At 39.1% G+C, this 13,455-nt stretch overlaps 1 protein-coding gene across 1 annotated transcript in view; it reads right to left on the bottom strand.

Moving 5' to 3' along the window:
• WDR70 (WD repeat domain 70) overlaps positions 1-13,455 on the bottom strand; it is a 248,107-nt gene that overhangs the window by 145,313 nt on the left and 89,339 nt on the right. Inside the window, exon 9 of the mRNA XM_033110994.1 lies at positions 7,489-7,565. Within this exon, the coding sequence (XP_032966885.1) occupies positions 7,489-7,565 (77 nt within the window). The remainder of the gene's footprint in view (positions 1-7,488; positions 7,566-13,455) is intronic.

Here is a 13,455-nt window from a genome sequence, read left to right as displayed (position 1 = left end):
AAACAATATACTTTTATTATATAACTTATATTAGCAATAAAAACAATATACTTCTATTATATAACTTATATTAGCAATAAAAACAATATTCTTCTATTATATAAATACATTAGCAATAAAAATAATAAAGATATTCTATTAGTTATTGGATTCAGATGGAAAGCAGTCTTTACTATAAACAGTAACAAGTAATTAGTCAACTTCAAAGACATCTACGTCCACTTCACAGCATCAGTCTGATCCACTCTGCTCCCTAAAAAACTCCATGAGAATTTACACCAACTCTCATTTGCATAATTTCTATATTTATTTAGATAAACCTTACACTACCAGCTAAAGTCAAAATAAAGTTAAGCAGAAGAATATACAGGATGACGTATAGGAATGGCGGCAGCGAGGCGCACTTTCTGAGTTCTCCTCCGGATCTTATTACAAACAGGACCTATAACCCATCAAAGAACTCTTTGCTCATCACACAGAACAGCTAAGAGACTCGTGGAAGGATTACTTGAAGGTGCACTAATCGGCCGAGCAGGGGAAGGAAGGAAGGGAGCGGAGTGAAAACGCGTGGGCCCACGGCTGCGGCGGCAGCGGAAATCCCAGCCCACGGCGAGGTCTCTGTCAGCGGCGGCGGTGAAAACAGCGGTGGCACCCGCAGTTCCGGGCACGCACGGGATCCCACGGGATCCCAGGGCGGAACAGAGAGCACAGAGACCAGGAGGTGGGCTCTTTCCCTGCGTCCCACGGCTGATTTCTCCCGCCGGGAGGGCGGCTAGTGGGCCCTGGGGCGGACAAAGAACACAGACTCCATACCTGGGCCCCTCCCCCGCCCGGCTCTTCCAATCCTACCCCCGCCCTTCCAGAGACTTAAACTGGCCCCTGAACTGAGGAGTAGTGTCAGATTACAGAGGAGCCATAGTAGTGCTCAGGCTCTGGGAAGACTGACAGGCAGCCCTGACCCAGGAAGACTGGGAAGAGTGTGATTTTGGCTAGGCTAGGAGAGAAGAGACTCCTCCACCCCCAGCCACCACCTTTTCTGGCCTGCGGGAAGAGGGTGACGCGCGGCTGGGCTGGGAGAGAGAAGACCCCTCCATCCCCAGCCCTCACCCTTTCTGGCCTGCCTAGGGTGGGGCAAGTGCAACCGCTGAGACACTCCCAGGGACCAGCAGTAAGGCAGGCGCAGCTCTGGGCTTTCAGCAGCTCAGAAATCTCCCACCCGCACCCCCCCATACAAACACACACTGAAGAAGTGCCCTAAGACTCAGAAGTACTGGACACGGGGCTGGTGGTGCTACTCTCAGTGTGCATATGTGCAGGCAAGGGCAGAAACTGCACTGACTTTGTAAAAACTATCATCCAGACCCCTCAGGCCCACGCATTTAAATCTACAGTCCCAAAGTCACTCTGGGCACCAGGTGACGGGCTCTGCCTGCGCAATAAGCAGGGGGCTCTTTGGTACAGCAGAGGACAACCTGGACATTACTTGGTGGGCTTAAGCCAAGACTGGCACTGTTTTTTGTTTTGCTTTGTTTTGTTTTGTTTTGCTTTATCTTTATATCTTTGATATCTTTGCCTGTGTCGAGTGGGGGTTATCGGGTGTTTTTACATGTGAATGTATTTGATTTTTTTCTTTGTTGTTGTTGTTGTTGTTGTGCTTGGTGATTTGCTTTGTTCTGAAACTGCCCTACCAGGGCCCAGCTTAAGAGGCACAAGATTCAACATATCCAGGGGCCAACTCCAGACCAAACCAGAGTACTACTGGGTTTGACCTACAAGTCACACACCCAGAGGGAATTCTCTGCAGGCACTAGAGCCCACAGAGGCCAAACCACATTTAAGTGGTCAACCCTCACGCAGCAGGGCGCCCTGCGGGGGGCAGAGCCAAGTCTCACAACGAGTCAGCCTAGGAGTTAACCCCACCTACTCACAGGCAAAAAGCAATTAAAGATCTTCTTGAACAGGACAGTGTGCACAACACAAGAGTCACCTTTGGAGCACATGCAGAGGAGAATAACGAAGTAGTGCAAGTCAAATATAAAGGACCCATACTACATAAGATAACCTAGCAAGAACTAAGAACTCTAGGGGATCTACCTAATACATCAAAGCAAACACAGAGAGTCAGCCAGAATGGGGAAACAAAGATACACGTCCCAAATAAAAGAACAGAAGAAACCTCCACAACTGGAACCAAATGAAGCAGAGGTAACCAACCTTTCAGAGACAGAGTTCAGAACACTGGTGATAAGAACGTTTAAGGAGCTTAGAGAAGACATAAAGAAGGATGTAGAAATCATAACGAACAACCAGTTAGAACTAAAGAACACAATTACCGAAATTAAGAACTCACTTGAAGGAATTACCAGCAGGTTAGATGAAGCAGAGGATTGAATCAGCGACTTAGAAGACAAGGTAGCAGAGATCACCCAAATGGAACAACAGAAAGAAAAAAGAATAAAAAACAATGAGGATGGCTTAAGAGACCTCTGGGATAACATCAAGCGCAACAACATGCACATCATAGGAATACCAGAAGGTGAAGAGAGGAAGCAAGGGATTGAGAACATATTTGAAATAATAATGTCCGAAAACTTCCCCAACCTGATGAACGAAACCAACATACAAGCCCAGGAAGTGCAGAGAGTTCCAACCTGGATAAACCCAAACAGGTCCACACCAAGACACATTATAGTTAAAATGGCAAAGCTTAAAGACAAAGAGAGAATCCTAAAAGCAGCAAGAGAAAGACAGAGGGTTACATACAAGGGAACTCCCATAAGACTATCAAATGGCTTTTCTACAGAAACATTGAAGGCCAGGAGGGAGTGGCAGGAGATACTCAAAGTGATGGAAAACAAAGGCCTACAACCTAGATTGCTTTATCCAGCAAGGCTATCATTTAAAGTTGATGGAGAGATAAAGAGCTTTCCAGAAAAAAATAAGCTAAAGGAATTTATTACCACCAAGCCAGCATTGCAAGAAATACTAAAAGGACTTCTGTAAATAGAAGAAAGATCAAAACAACCTAACTACAAATTTAAAAATGGCAATAACTATGTACCTATCAATAATCACTTTAAATGTAAATGGATTAAATGCTCCAATCAAGAGACATAGGGTGGCTGAGTGGATAAGAAAGCAAGACCCTTGTATATGCTGTATACAAGAGACTCACCTCAGAACAAAAGACACACACAGGCTGAAAGTGAAGGGTTGGAGTAAGATATTTCATGCAAATGGAAATGAGAAAAAAGCTGGAGTTGCAATCCTTATATCTGACAAAATAGACTTTAAAATGAAGAACATATTAAAAGATAAAGATGGGCACTATATAATAATAAAGGGATCAATCCGACAAGAGGACATAATCCTAGTAAACATCTATGCACCCAACATAGGAGCACCTAAATATATAAAACAGGTACTGACTGACATAAAGACAGAGATCAACAGTAACACTATCATAGTAGGGGACTTCAACACACCTCTGACAACAAGGGACAGGTCTTCCAGACAGAAAATCAATATGGAAACAACAGCCTTAAATGATACATTGGACCACTTGGATTTAATCGATATTTTCAGAACATTTCACCCCAATGCTGCAAAATACACGCTTTTCTCAAGCGCACATGGAACATTTTCCAAGATAGACCATATGTTAGGCCACAAAACAAGTCTTGATAAATTTAAGAAAATTTAAATCATACCAATTGTCTTCTCTGATCACAATGCTATGAAATTAGAAATGAACTACAGGAAAAAAACTGGAAGACACACCAATTCATGGAGGCTGAATAACTTATTACTAAATAATGAATGGGTCAAGCAGGAGATCAAGGAAGAAATCAAAAGATATCTCGAGACAAACGAAAATGAAAACACGACGACCCAAAATCTATGGGATGCCGCGAAAGCAGTCTTAAGAGGGAAATTCATAGCTTTGCAGGCCTACCTAAAGAAACAAGAAATATCACTAATCAACAGTTTATCTTCACACTTAAGGGATCTGCAAAAAGAACAGCAAAATAAGCCCAAAGGGAGCACAAGGAAGGAGATAATAAAGATCAGAGCAGAAATAAATGAAATAGAAACCAGAAAAACAATACAAAAGATCAATGAATCCAAGAGTTGGTTCTTAGAGAAGATAAACAAAATTGACAAACCTTTAGCCAGACTCACTAAAAAAAAGAGAGAGAGGACCCAAATTAATAAAATCAGAAATGAAAGAGGAGAAGTGACAACAGACACCGCAGAAATACAAAAAATTTTAAGAAGTTACTATGAGCAACTATATGCCAACAAATTTGACAATCTGGAAGAAATGGACAATTTTCTAGAGGCGTACAACCTTCCAAGGCTAACTCAAGAAGAAACAGAAAACCTGAATAGTCTGATTACCACCAGGGAAATTGAATCAGTAATCAACAATCTCCCAACAAACAAAAGCCCTGGACCAGATGGCTTTACAGGTGAATTTTACAAAACGTTCAAAAAAGAATGATCACCTATTCTCCTCAAGCTCTTCCAAAAAATCCAGAAGGAGGGAAGACTCCCAAACACTTTTTACGAAGCCACTATCACCCTGATCCCAAAATCAGACAAAGACACCACAAAAAAAGAAAACTACAGGCCGATATCTCTAATGAACATAGATGCAAAAATCCTCAACAAAATATTAGCGAACAGAATTCAGCAATACATTAAAAAGATCATACACCATGATCAAGTGGGATTCATCCCTGGTATGCAAGGGTGGTTCAACATCCACAAATCAATTAATGTCATACACCACATTAACAAAATGAAAAATAAAAATCACATGATCATATCAATAGATGCAGAAAAAGCATTTGATAAAATCCAACAGCCATTTATGATAAAAACCCTTAAGAAAGTGGGAATAGAGGGATCATTTCTCAACATAATAAAGGCCATATATGACAAACCCACAGCTAACACCATACTCAATGGGGAAAAGCTAAAACCATTCCCCCTAAGATCAGGAACAAGGCAAGGTTGCCCACTATCTCCGCTTCTATTCAACATAGTGCTGGAAGTTCTAGCCACAGCAATCAGACAAGAAAAAGAAATAAAAGGCATCCAAATTGGTAAGGAGGAAGTAAAATTATCATTATATGCAGATGATATGATACTATATAGAGAGAACCCTAAAGACTCCACCAAGAAGCTATTAGAGCTGATAGATGAATTTAGTAAAGTAGCAGGATACAAAATTAATATTCAAAAATCAGTTGCATTTGTATATACCAATAATAAAACATCAGAAGGAGAAATTAAAAAAAAATCCCATTTACAATTGCTCCAAAGACTATAAAATACCTGGGAATAAATTTAACCAAAGAAGTAAAAGATCTGTACTCAGAAAATTATAAGACACTGAAGAAAGGAATGAAAAAGAAGATATAAATAGATGGAAACACATATCATGTTCATGGATAGGAAGAATTAGTATAGTTAAAATGTCCATACTGCCTAAGGCAATATACATATTCAACGCAATTCCTATCAAACTACCAATGACGTTTTTCACAGAAATAGAACATATAATCCTAAAATTTATATGGGACCATAAAAGACCCCATATAGCCTCAGCAATCTTGAGAAATAAGAACAAAGTGGGAGGTACAACAATACCTGACTTCAAATTATACTACAAGGCTACAGTAATCAAAACAGCATGGTACTGGCATAAAAACAGACACATAGATCAATGGAACAGAATAGAGAGTCCAGAAATAAATCCATGCCTATATGGCCATTTAATCTACGACAATGGAAGCAAGAATGTACGATGGGGTAAAGACAGTCTATTCAATAAATGGTGCTGGGAAACCTGTACAGACACATGCAAAAAAATTAAGCTGGACCACCTCCTTACATCATATACAAAAATAAATTCAAAATGGCTTAAAGACTTAAATGTAAGATCTGAAACCATAAAATACCTAGAAGAAAATATAGAAAGAAACTTCACAGACATTATCCGGAGTAAGATTTTTACTGATATATCCCCTCGCGCGAGGGAAGTAAGAGAAAAAATAAACATGTGGGATTATATCAAACTAAAAAGTTTTTTCACAGCAAAGAAAACCATCAATAAAACAAAAAGAGATCCTACTGAATGGGAAAAGATATTTGCCAATGATATATCTGATAAGGGATTAATATCACAAATCTATAAAAAACTCACTCAACTCAACTCCAAAAAAACAAATGATCCAATTACAAAATGGGCAGAGGACTTGAAGAGACATTTTTCTGAAAAGGACATACAGATGGCAAACAGACATATGAAGAAATGCTCAACCTCACTAACCATCAGAGAAATGCAAATAAAAACCACAATGAGATACCACCTCACCCCAGTCAAAATGCCTATCATCAATAAATCAACAAACAACAAGTGCTGGCTCGGATGTGGAGAAAAGGGAACGCTTGTGCACTGTTGGTGGGATTGCAGATTGGTGCAGCCACTATGGAAAACAGTATGGAGGTATCTCAAAAATCTGAAAATGGAACTACCTTATGATCCAGTAATTCCACTCCTAGGTATCTATCCGGAGAAATCCAAAACTCCAATTCAAAAATCTTTATGCACTCCTATGTTTGTTGCAGCACTATACACAATAGCTAAGACATGGAAACAAACGAAATGCCCATCGGTAGATGACTGGATTAAGAAACTGTGGTACATTTATACAATGGAGTATTACCCAGCCATAAAGAAGAAAGAAATCTTACCATTTGCAACAACATGGATGGACCTAGAGAACATTATGATAAGTGAAATAAGTCAGACAGAGAAAGATAAGTACCATATGATCTCACTTATATGCGGAATCTAAAGAAAAGAATAAGTGAATGAACTAATCAGAAACAGTTTTGGAGACAAAGAGGAAAAACTGAGGGTTGCTAGATGGGCGGGAGGGGGTGGGGGTAAGGGGGAAGGTGTGGGGATTAGAAAACAATCAGTAACCACAAGATGGCCACGGGGTTTTGAAAATTAATCTGGGGAAGGTAATTTAGTGGTTACCAGAGGGTAAGGGGGTTGGGGGGTGGGAGATGAGGGTAAGGGGGATCAAATATATGGTGATGGAAGGAGAACTGACTCTGGGTGGTGAACACACAATGTAATTTATAGATGATGTGATACAGAATTGTACACCTGAAATCTATGTAATTTTACTAACAATTGTCACCCCAATAAATTAAAAAAAAAAAAGAAGAAGAAGAATATACAAACATCGGAATTCCTAACACTCTATCTCTTACTGTACGGGCACAGCTGTGACAATACAAATGTCAATGAAAATAGGGTGATTACTTTGCAAGTTATATAAATGTCTGATCGCTATGCTGTGCCTCTGAAATTAATATAATATTGCATGTCAACTGTAACTGAAAAATAAGAAAAGAAAATATTAAAACATATGAATCATTAAATGAATTATCAACAATACTCACGCATCATTTGAGCAAGTCATAAATTCTCCCTTTATTTTGGGATGCCATGAGCCAGTATGAAGCATTGCTGTGTGACCCTTAAAAAAATAAAAAAGATAGTTAACAGAGGTTAAAAAAAAGTAAACTGACCAGAAACTGACATATTCTTAGAAGTAAAACTTTTTAGTCCTCTCAAAAGCACACCATTTTAATTACAAACTGATAGTATTTTATCCCAATTTTATATCATGATATGTTTTATTTCACTTCATTTATTTGCACTTTAATTCACTGTGTAACATGTTCCCACCCCACCCCGCTGCCCAGGAATTAGCACCGTGCTTACGTAGAACAGATGCTTAATAAGGAAGGAAGTAGAGGAGGAAATGACAGCCTCTCTTTAGGAAAGACAGAGAGATAGGTCCTCTTTAAAGACTCTGTTCTCAATGGAAACAAATTAAGAATAGAAAGTATTTACGACTAATCAAGGCAAAAGCAAGAGGTTAGGAGGAAAAAAAATCCATGCTTCTTAAAAAATGTGTCAACAATCTTGATTCTGTAATACATCTGGAAGAATAAATATGTAAGGAAAAGAAAAACATCTTTAAAATAATTCAGGAAGATTAGTCTTACTAAGAGCATAATATAAAAACATTGTAATTAAAACAATGTGATGTTGTCATAAGAACGGACATACATCATATCAACCACCCAGCACATATCAAACAAACACACACACACACACACACACACACACTTCCCTCCTGGGTAGCGAAGGCAGCTAGCATGGTCCCATACAATTAGACAGGTTCAAATGGGGCAGAAAAGACCCTCATACTTTTTAGTGTAATAATGTCAAGGTCTTTTATTCTGAAAGGGCCCAAAATAAAGCTATGCTACAAGGAGTAAAATGTGCATATTTAAATGACTTAGAAGGAAAATCACTGTAGCTCTACAGAAAGAATACATTGGAATTAGGGTACCCACACGTGGGCCTGGGGACCATCTCTAGTCCAAGTCCCCCACGATGCCTCAAGTCGTATCTGGGCAACTCCCGACATGTTGCTCACGTTTACAGGTCACACATGGGGAATATGGATGTGGAACCTCTTCCTGCAGTAGGGAGGCATGGACTGAAATAACCCCTGGGGGGACTAGATAGAAAGTTTGAGATTCCATTTTCCTCTCCTCCTGAGCACAAGACTTGTATATTCAGCTATCAACTTGACATTTCCATTTGCATGTCATAGGCATTTCAAACATAATAGTTCCAATAGAGAAATCTTAATTCTTACTGCCCACCTCATTTGTGATCACTGTCTTTTCTAGTTGTTAAAGCAATAAACTTGGAAGTCATCCTTAAACACTCCATAACTATAACCCCAAAACCCCCTCTCTACCCACCCAGATTCAGTCCACAAGCTAGTCCTGTCAGTTTGATACAATAATACATCTCAAATCTATCCACTTTTCTTCTTTTTGCCACTATCACTCTTATTTGAGCCAACATTATCTCATACCCCTACATGAGTTATTATTATGTAACCGGCCGGTTACTAGTCTCTCTGCTTATACTCTTGCCTCATGTGCTACACATAGCAATTAACAGAGTCCTTTAAAAACATACTTCTAAAAATGCCACTTGAACTCACTGTCCTCTGCTGGCTTTCTAAACTCTTTCCACAGTCTACAACAACTTACGCTTTCTGGCTCCTGCTTTCTGTACATATTCACCTCCTCATAACATCACCTTGGGGTTCAATTTCAACATATGAATTTGGGGGAGACACAAACATTCAGACCACGGCACTCTCCTTAAGGGCAGCAGTATTGCATCTCCTACAAGAGTAAGTACTCGCTCTTAAGTGGCAGTGGTATTTGTTATGACAACCAATGACTGGTAATGACCATCCCAATTTTATCAGCAAACCAGGTTTGTAGCATGGTTTGGGGCACTGTTCCTGCCTTTCACATCAAGTGTGGTTCACCAGCCCTTCCAGCATTCTCATTACACAGAAATCAAGGAGAGTCAGCTTCTGTTGCATGCAGCTAAGAATAGGGACCGAAATCCCAGCTCATAATTTTAATCAGAGAATTTGAGTGAATTAAAATATATATTACAAGATGTTCCAGTTTCACTCAAGATACAATACGCACACTCCACCCTATTTCTCCATCTGATTATAACAAAAAATTCTGAACAAAATAAAGGAACTACCACAAGACACTGAAGAGTAGACAACAGCAAGCAAAAAGGGTGTAGAACCAAGGTCTTAAGGAGCAGTGAGGTGATGAACTTCCTGGGGATGTTTTTGACGTCTGTATTTCTTGACTTAGGCTCCAGGACAGCCCACAACTGACGAGAGAGAGAGAGAGAGAGAGAGAGAGAGAGAGAGAGAGAGAGAGAGAGAGAGAGAGAGAGAACGAGAACGGAGTTCCAAGAAAAGACTGCTGTCTCCAGGGGACAGGGGTGACAGGGTAAGTGAAGACCCTGGGGACAAACTCAGTGACTTGACCTACCCTCTGCCAGGCAAGTACAAACAACAAAGCTTCAAGTCTCTGTTCAGTGCTGGACCCAGAAATGGCAGTAAGGCTTACAAGTCAAACAACTATTGATGTCCTGCTTTTCACACCACGCAAGCACCAGCTCTAAGGTGGCACTTCTTTATCTTCCCAACCAGCAGCAGTGGCCCTCTGAGGCCACTATAGATGTGTGCCAGCTACACAACAGCAGTAGCCTCCCTCATCAGGGAGGATATCTGTTGGCTCTGCTGACCCTACACGCTCAGCAACAAAGAGGCATGGCCCGACCTCCCTTCCCCAACAGCAGACCCTGTGGAGCACAGCCCTTTTGATACTCCATGCTCTCTGCTAGGCTAACATGAGCAACACATCAATGGTCTACGCCTTCCCACCACATGGCAGCATATGTAAGACAGAACCCTTCTGATGGTCCAGGCTTTGCATCAGGAAAAGGACAACAACAGTGTAGCAATGCTCCCTTTTCCCAAGGACACGTATAAGCAGCTGCTATGGCGTGGGGAAATTTTTATTTTCCCACCCCATTCTAGCTTCGCCCAGAGGCATACCCAGTTATGAGAACTGCCATACAGCACAAAAACAGTAAGTCTCTGGTTTTCTACCAAGAACACCAGAACAAAAAAACCCTTCAAATCAGAGTAAAAGGAAAATCATGGGGTGAAGGAGTAAGAGAGCTAGAGAAAAATATCCTTGATATCTGTACAAAAAGTCCTGAACTTATTCTTGAGGTGTACACTTGTGAAACCTACCAGAACCAGCGTAAGAAAAGCACTGAGAACTCAAGATGGTGCAGACTATCTTCCGGGTTCCACGCAGATTCCCAAATAATGTGCACGCGAGGCAAACCAGAATAGCATACAAAGGCTTTGAAAATTAAATCTATATTGGAAAGAAAAACAGTTCATAGGAGGCAGTCATAATCAGGCTGTCAGCTGAAGAGAGAGAGAGAGAGAGAGAGAGAGAGAGAGAGAGAGAGAGAGAGAGAGAGAGAGAGAGAGAGAAACAAGCATTCACCAGAGGTTTTGCATAGGATGCAGAATCTCATAACACAATACTCAAAATATCAAGGATGCAATCCAAAATTAAACATACAAAGTACCAGGAAAACCTAACCAGCTCTCAAGAAATAAGACAAAAGATGCCAACCACAAGACAACCCAAATGTTGGAATTATCAGAAAAGACTTTAAATTGGTGTTTCTAACCATGATACAAAAAGGGAAAGCAAACACTTTTGAAACACGCAAGGACAGAATTCTCAGCAAAGAAAAACAAACTATTTTAAAAAACAGAAATTTGGTCATATTGAAAAATACAATAATAGAAATGAAAATTTCACTGGAGGGGCCCAATAGCAGAATGGCTGTGTCAGTGAACTTGAAGAAAGAGTCAGTGAACTTGAAGACAGAGCAATAGAAATAATTCAATCTGAACAACAGGAAGAAAAAAAATGAGGAGAGTCACACAGACCTATGAAATACTATCAAAAGATTTAGTATTCATCTTATATAAGACTCAGGAGGAGAAGGGAGATGTAGGAAAGTACTTGAATAAATAATGGCTAAAAATCTCCCAGATATAAATGTACAGATCGAAGAACCTCAGTGAATGCCAAACAGGATGAACAAAAAACAAAAAACAAACAAGAAATTAAAAAAAAATTTTTAACCTACACCTAGACACATAATAACTAAACTATTAAAAGTCAAAGATAAAGAAAAAGTCCTAAAAGCAAACATAAAAAACAACACATAACACATAGAAAAACAAATGTTGAATTCCTATAGATCACTTATCAGAAATAATAAAAACCAGAAGACAGTAGAACAACATTTTTAAAGTACTGAAAGAAAAATTCTGCCAAGTTAAAGGTACAGAAATGTACTTTAGGAATGAAGATGAAATAAAGACATTCTAAGATAAAAGAGAACTTGTCATCAATAGACCTGTTTTAAAAGAAAGGCTACAGAAATTGAAAAACTGATCATATAATTCACATGGAAATTCAAAGAATAACAAAGAATTTCAAAAATTATTATTTCAAGAAATATTTATTATTTCAAGAAGAATCATGAAAAGAAAGAACAAAGTTGGAGGATTCACACCTCTCAATTTCAAAACTAACCACAAAGCTATACGGTGTGGTGCTAGCATGAGGATATACATATAGTTCAACGGAAGAGAATTGAGAATCCAGAAATAAACATTTCTAGTCCGTTCCTTTTTTACAGAACAGAAAAAAACAATTCAATAGGGGAAAGAATACTCTTTTCGACAAATGACGCCAGGACAGCTCGATATCCAAATGCTAAAGAATAAAGTGGAACACCTACCTCATACCATATACAAAAATTAACTCAAAATGGGTCATTGACCTAAATTAAGAGCTAAAACTATAAAACTCTTAAAAGAAAGCATAGGTGGAATTCTTCATGACCTTGGGTTATGCAATAACATCAAAGACACAAAAACAAAAGAAAAATAGACTAGACTTCATCAAAAGTTAAAACCTTCATGCTTCAAAGGACACCATCAATAAAGTGAAAATACAATCCACAGAGTGGGAGAAAATATTTGAAAATCATTTATCTGATGAAGGATTAGTATCCAGAATATACAAACAACTGCTAGAATGCAATAATAAAAAAGACAAATAACCCAATTTAAAAATGAGCAAGGATTTGAATAGACATTTCTCCAAAGGACATGTACAAATGACTAACATGTACAGAAAAAGATATGCAACGTGATTAGCCATCAGGGAAATACAAATTAAAACCACACTAAGATACCACTTCACACCAACTATGAAGGTCAAACTAGAAAAACAAAATGGAAAATAACAAGTGTTAAGGAGGGTGTAGAGAATTGGAACCGTTATACACTACTGGTATTTTAAATGGTACAGCCACTTTGGAAAACAGTCTGGAAGTCCCTGAAAAGGCGAAACATAGAGTTACCGTAAGACCCAGAAATTCTACTCCTAGGTATACAACCAAGAGAAGTGAAAACATATGCTCACACAAAAACTGTACATGAATGTTCATAGTAGCATTATTCATAACAGTAAAAAAAGTGGAAACAACACAAATATCCATCAACTGAAGAACAGATGAATGTGGCATAGCCATACAAGGGATATTATGTTGCAATGGAAAGAAATGAAATATCGATACATTCTACAGCCCAGATGAATTTTGAAAACATTACACTAAGTGAAAGAAGCCAGTTAGAACGGTCTACATGATGTATGACTCCAGTTATATGAAATATCCAGAATAGGCAAATCTACAGAGATAGAAATCGATTGGTGGTTGCATAGGGCTTAGAGGGGTTGAAGGGTTGTTGGATGATGGAGAAGGGATAGGGAGTTGGTTTTTAATAGAATTGATTTTGCAGAGCAGTTTTAGGTTCACAGCAATAATGAAAGGAAGACAGATTTCCCATG

Source organism: Rhinolophus ferrumequinum, chromosome 7, assembly GCF_004115265.2.
Source record: "Rhinolophus ferrumequinum isolate MPI-CBG mRhiFer1 chromosome 7, mRhiFer1_v1.p, whole genome shotgun sequence".
Taxonomy (NCBI): Eukaryota; Metazoa; Chordata; class Mammalia; order Chiroptera; family Rhinolophidae; genus Rhinolophus; species Rhinolophus ferrumequinum.
This window is presented reverse-complemented; position numbering and strand designations above follow the sequence as displayed.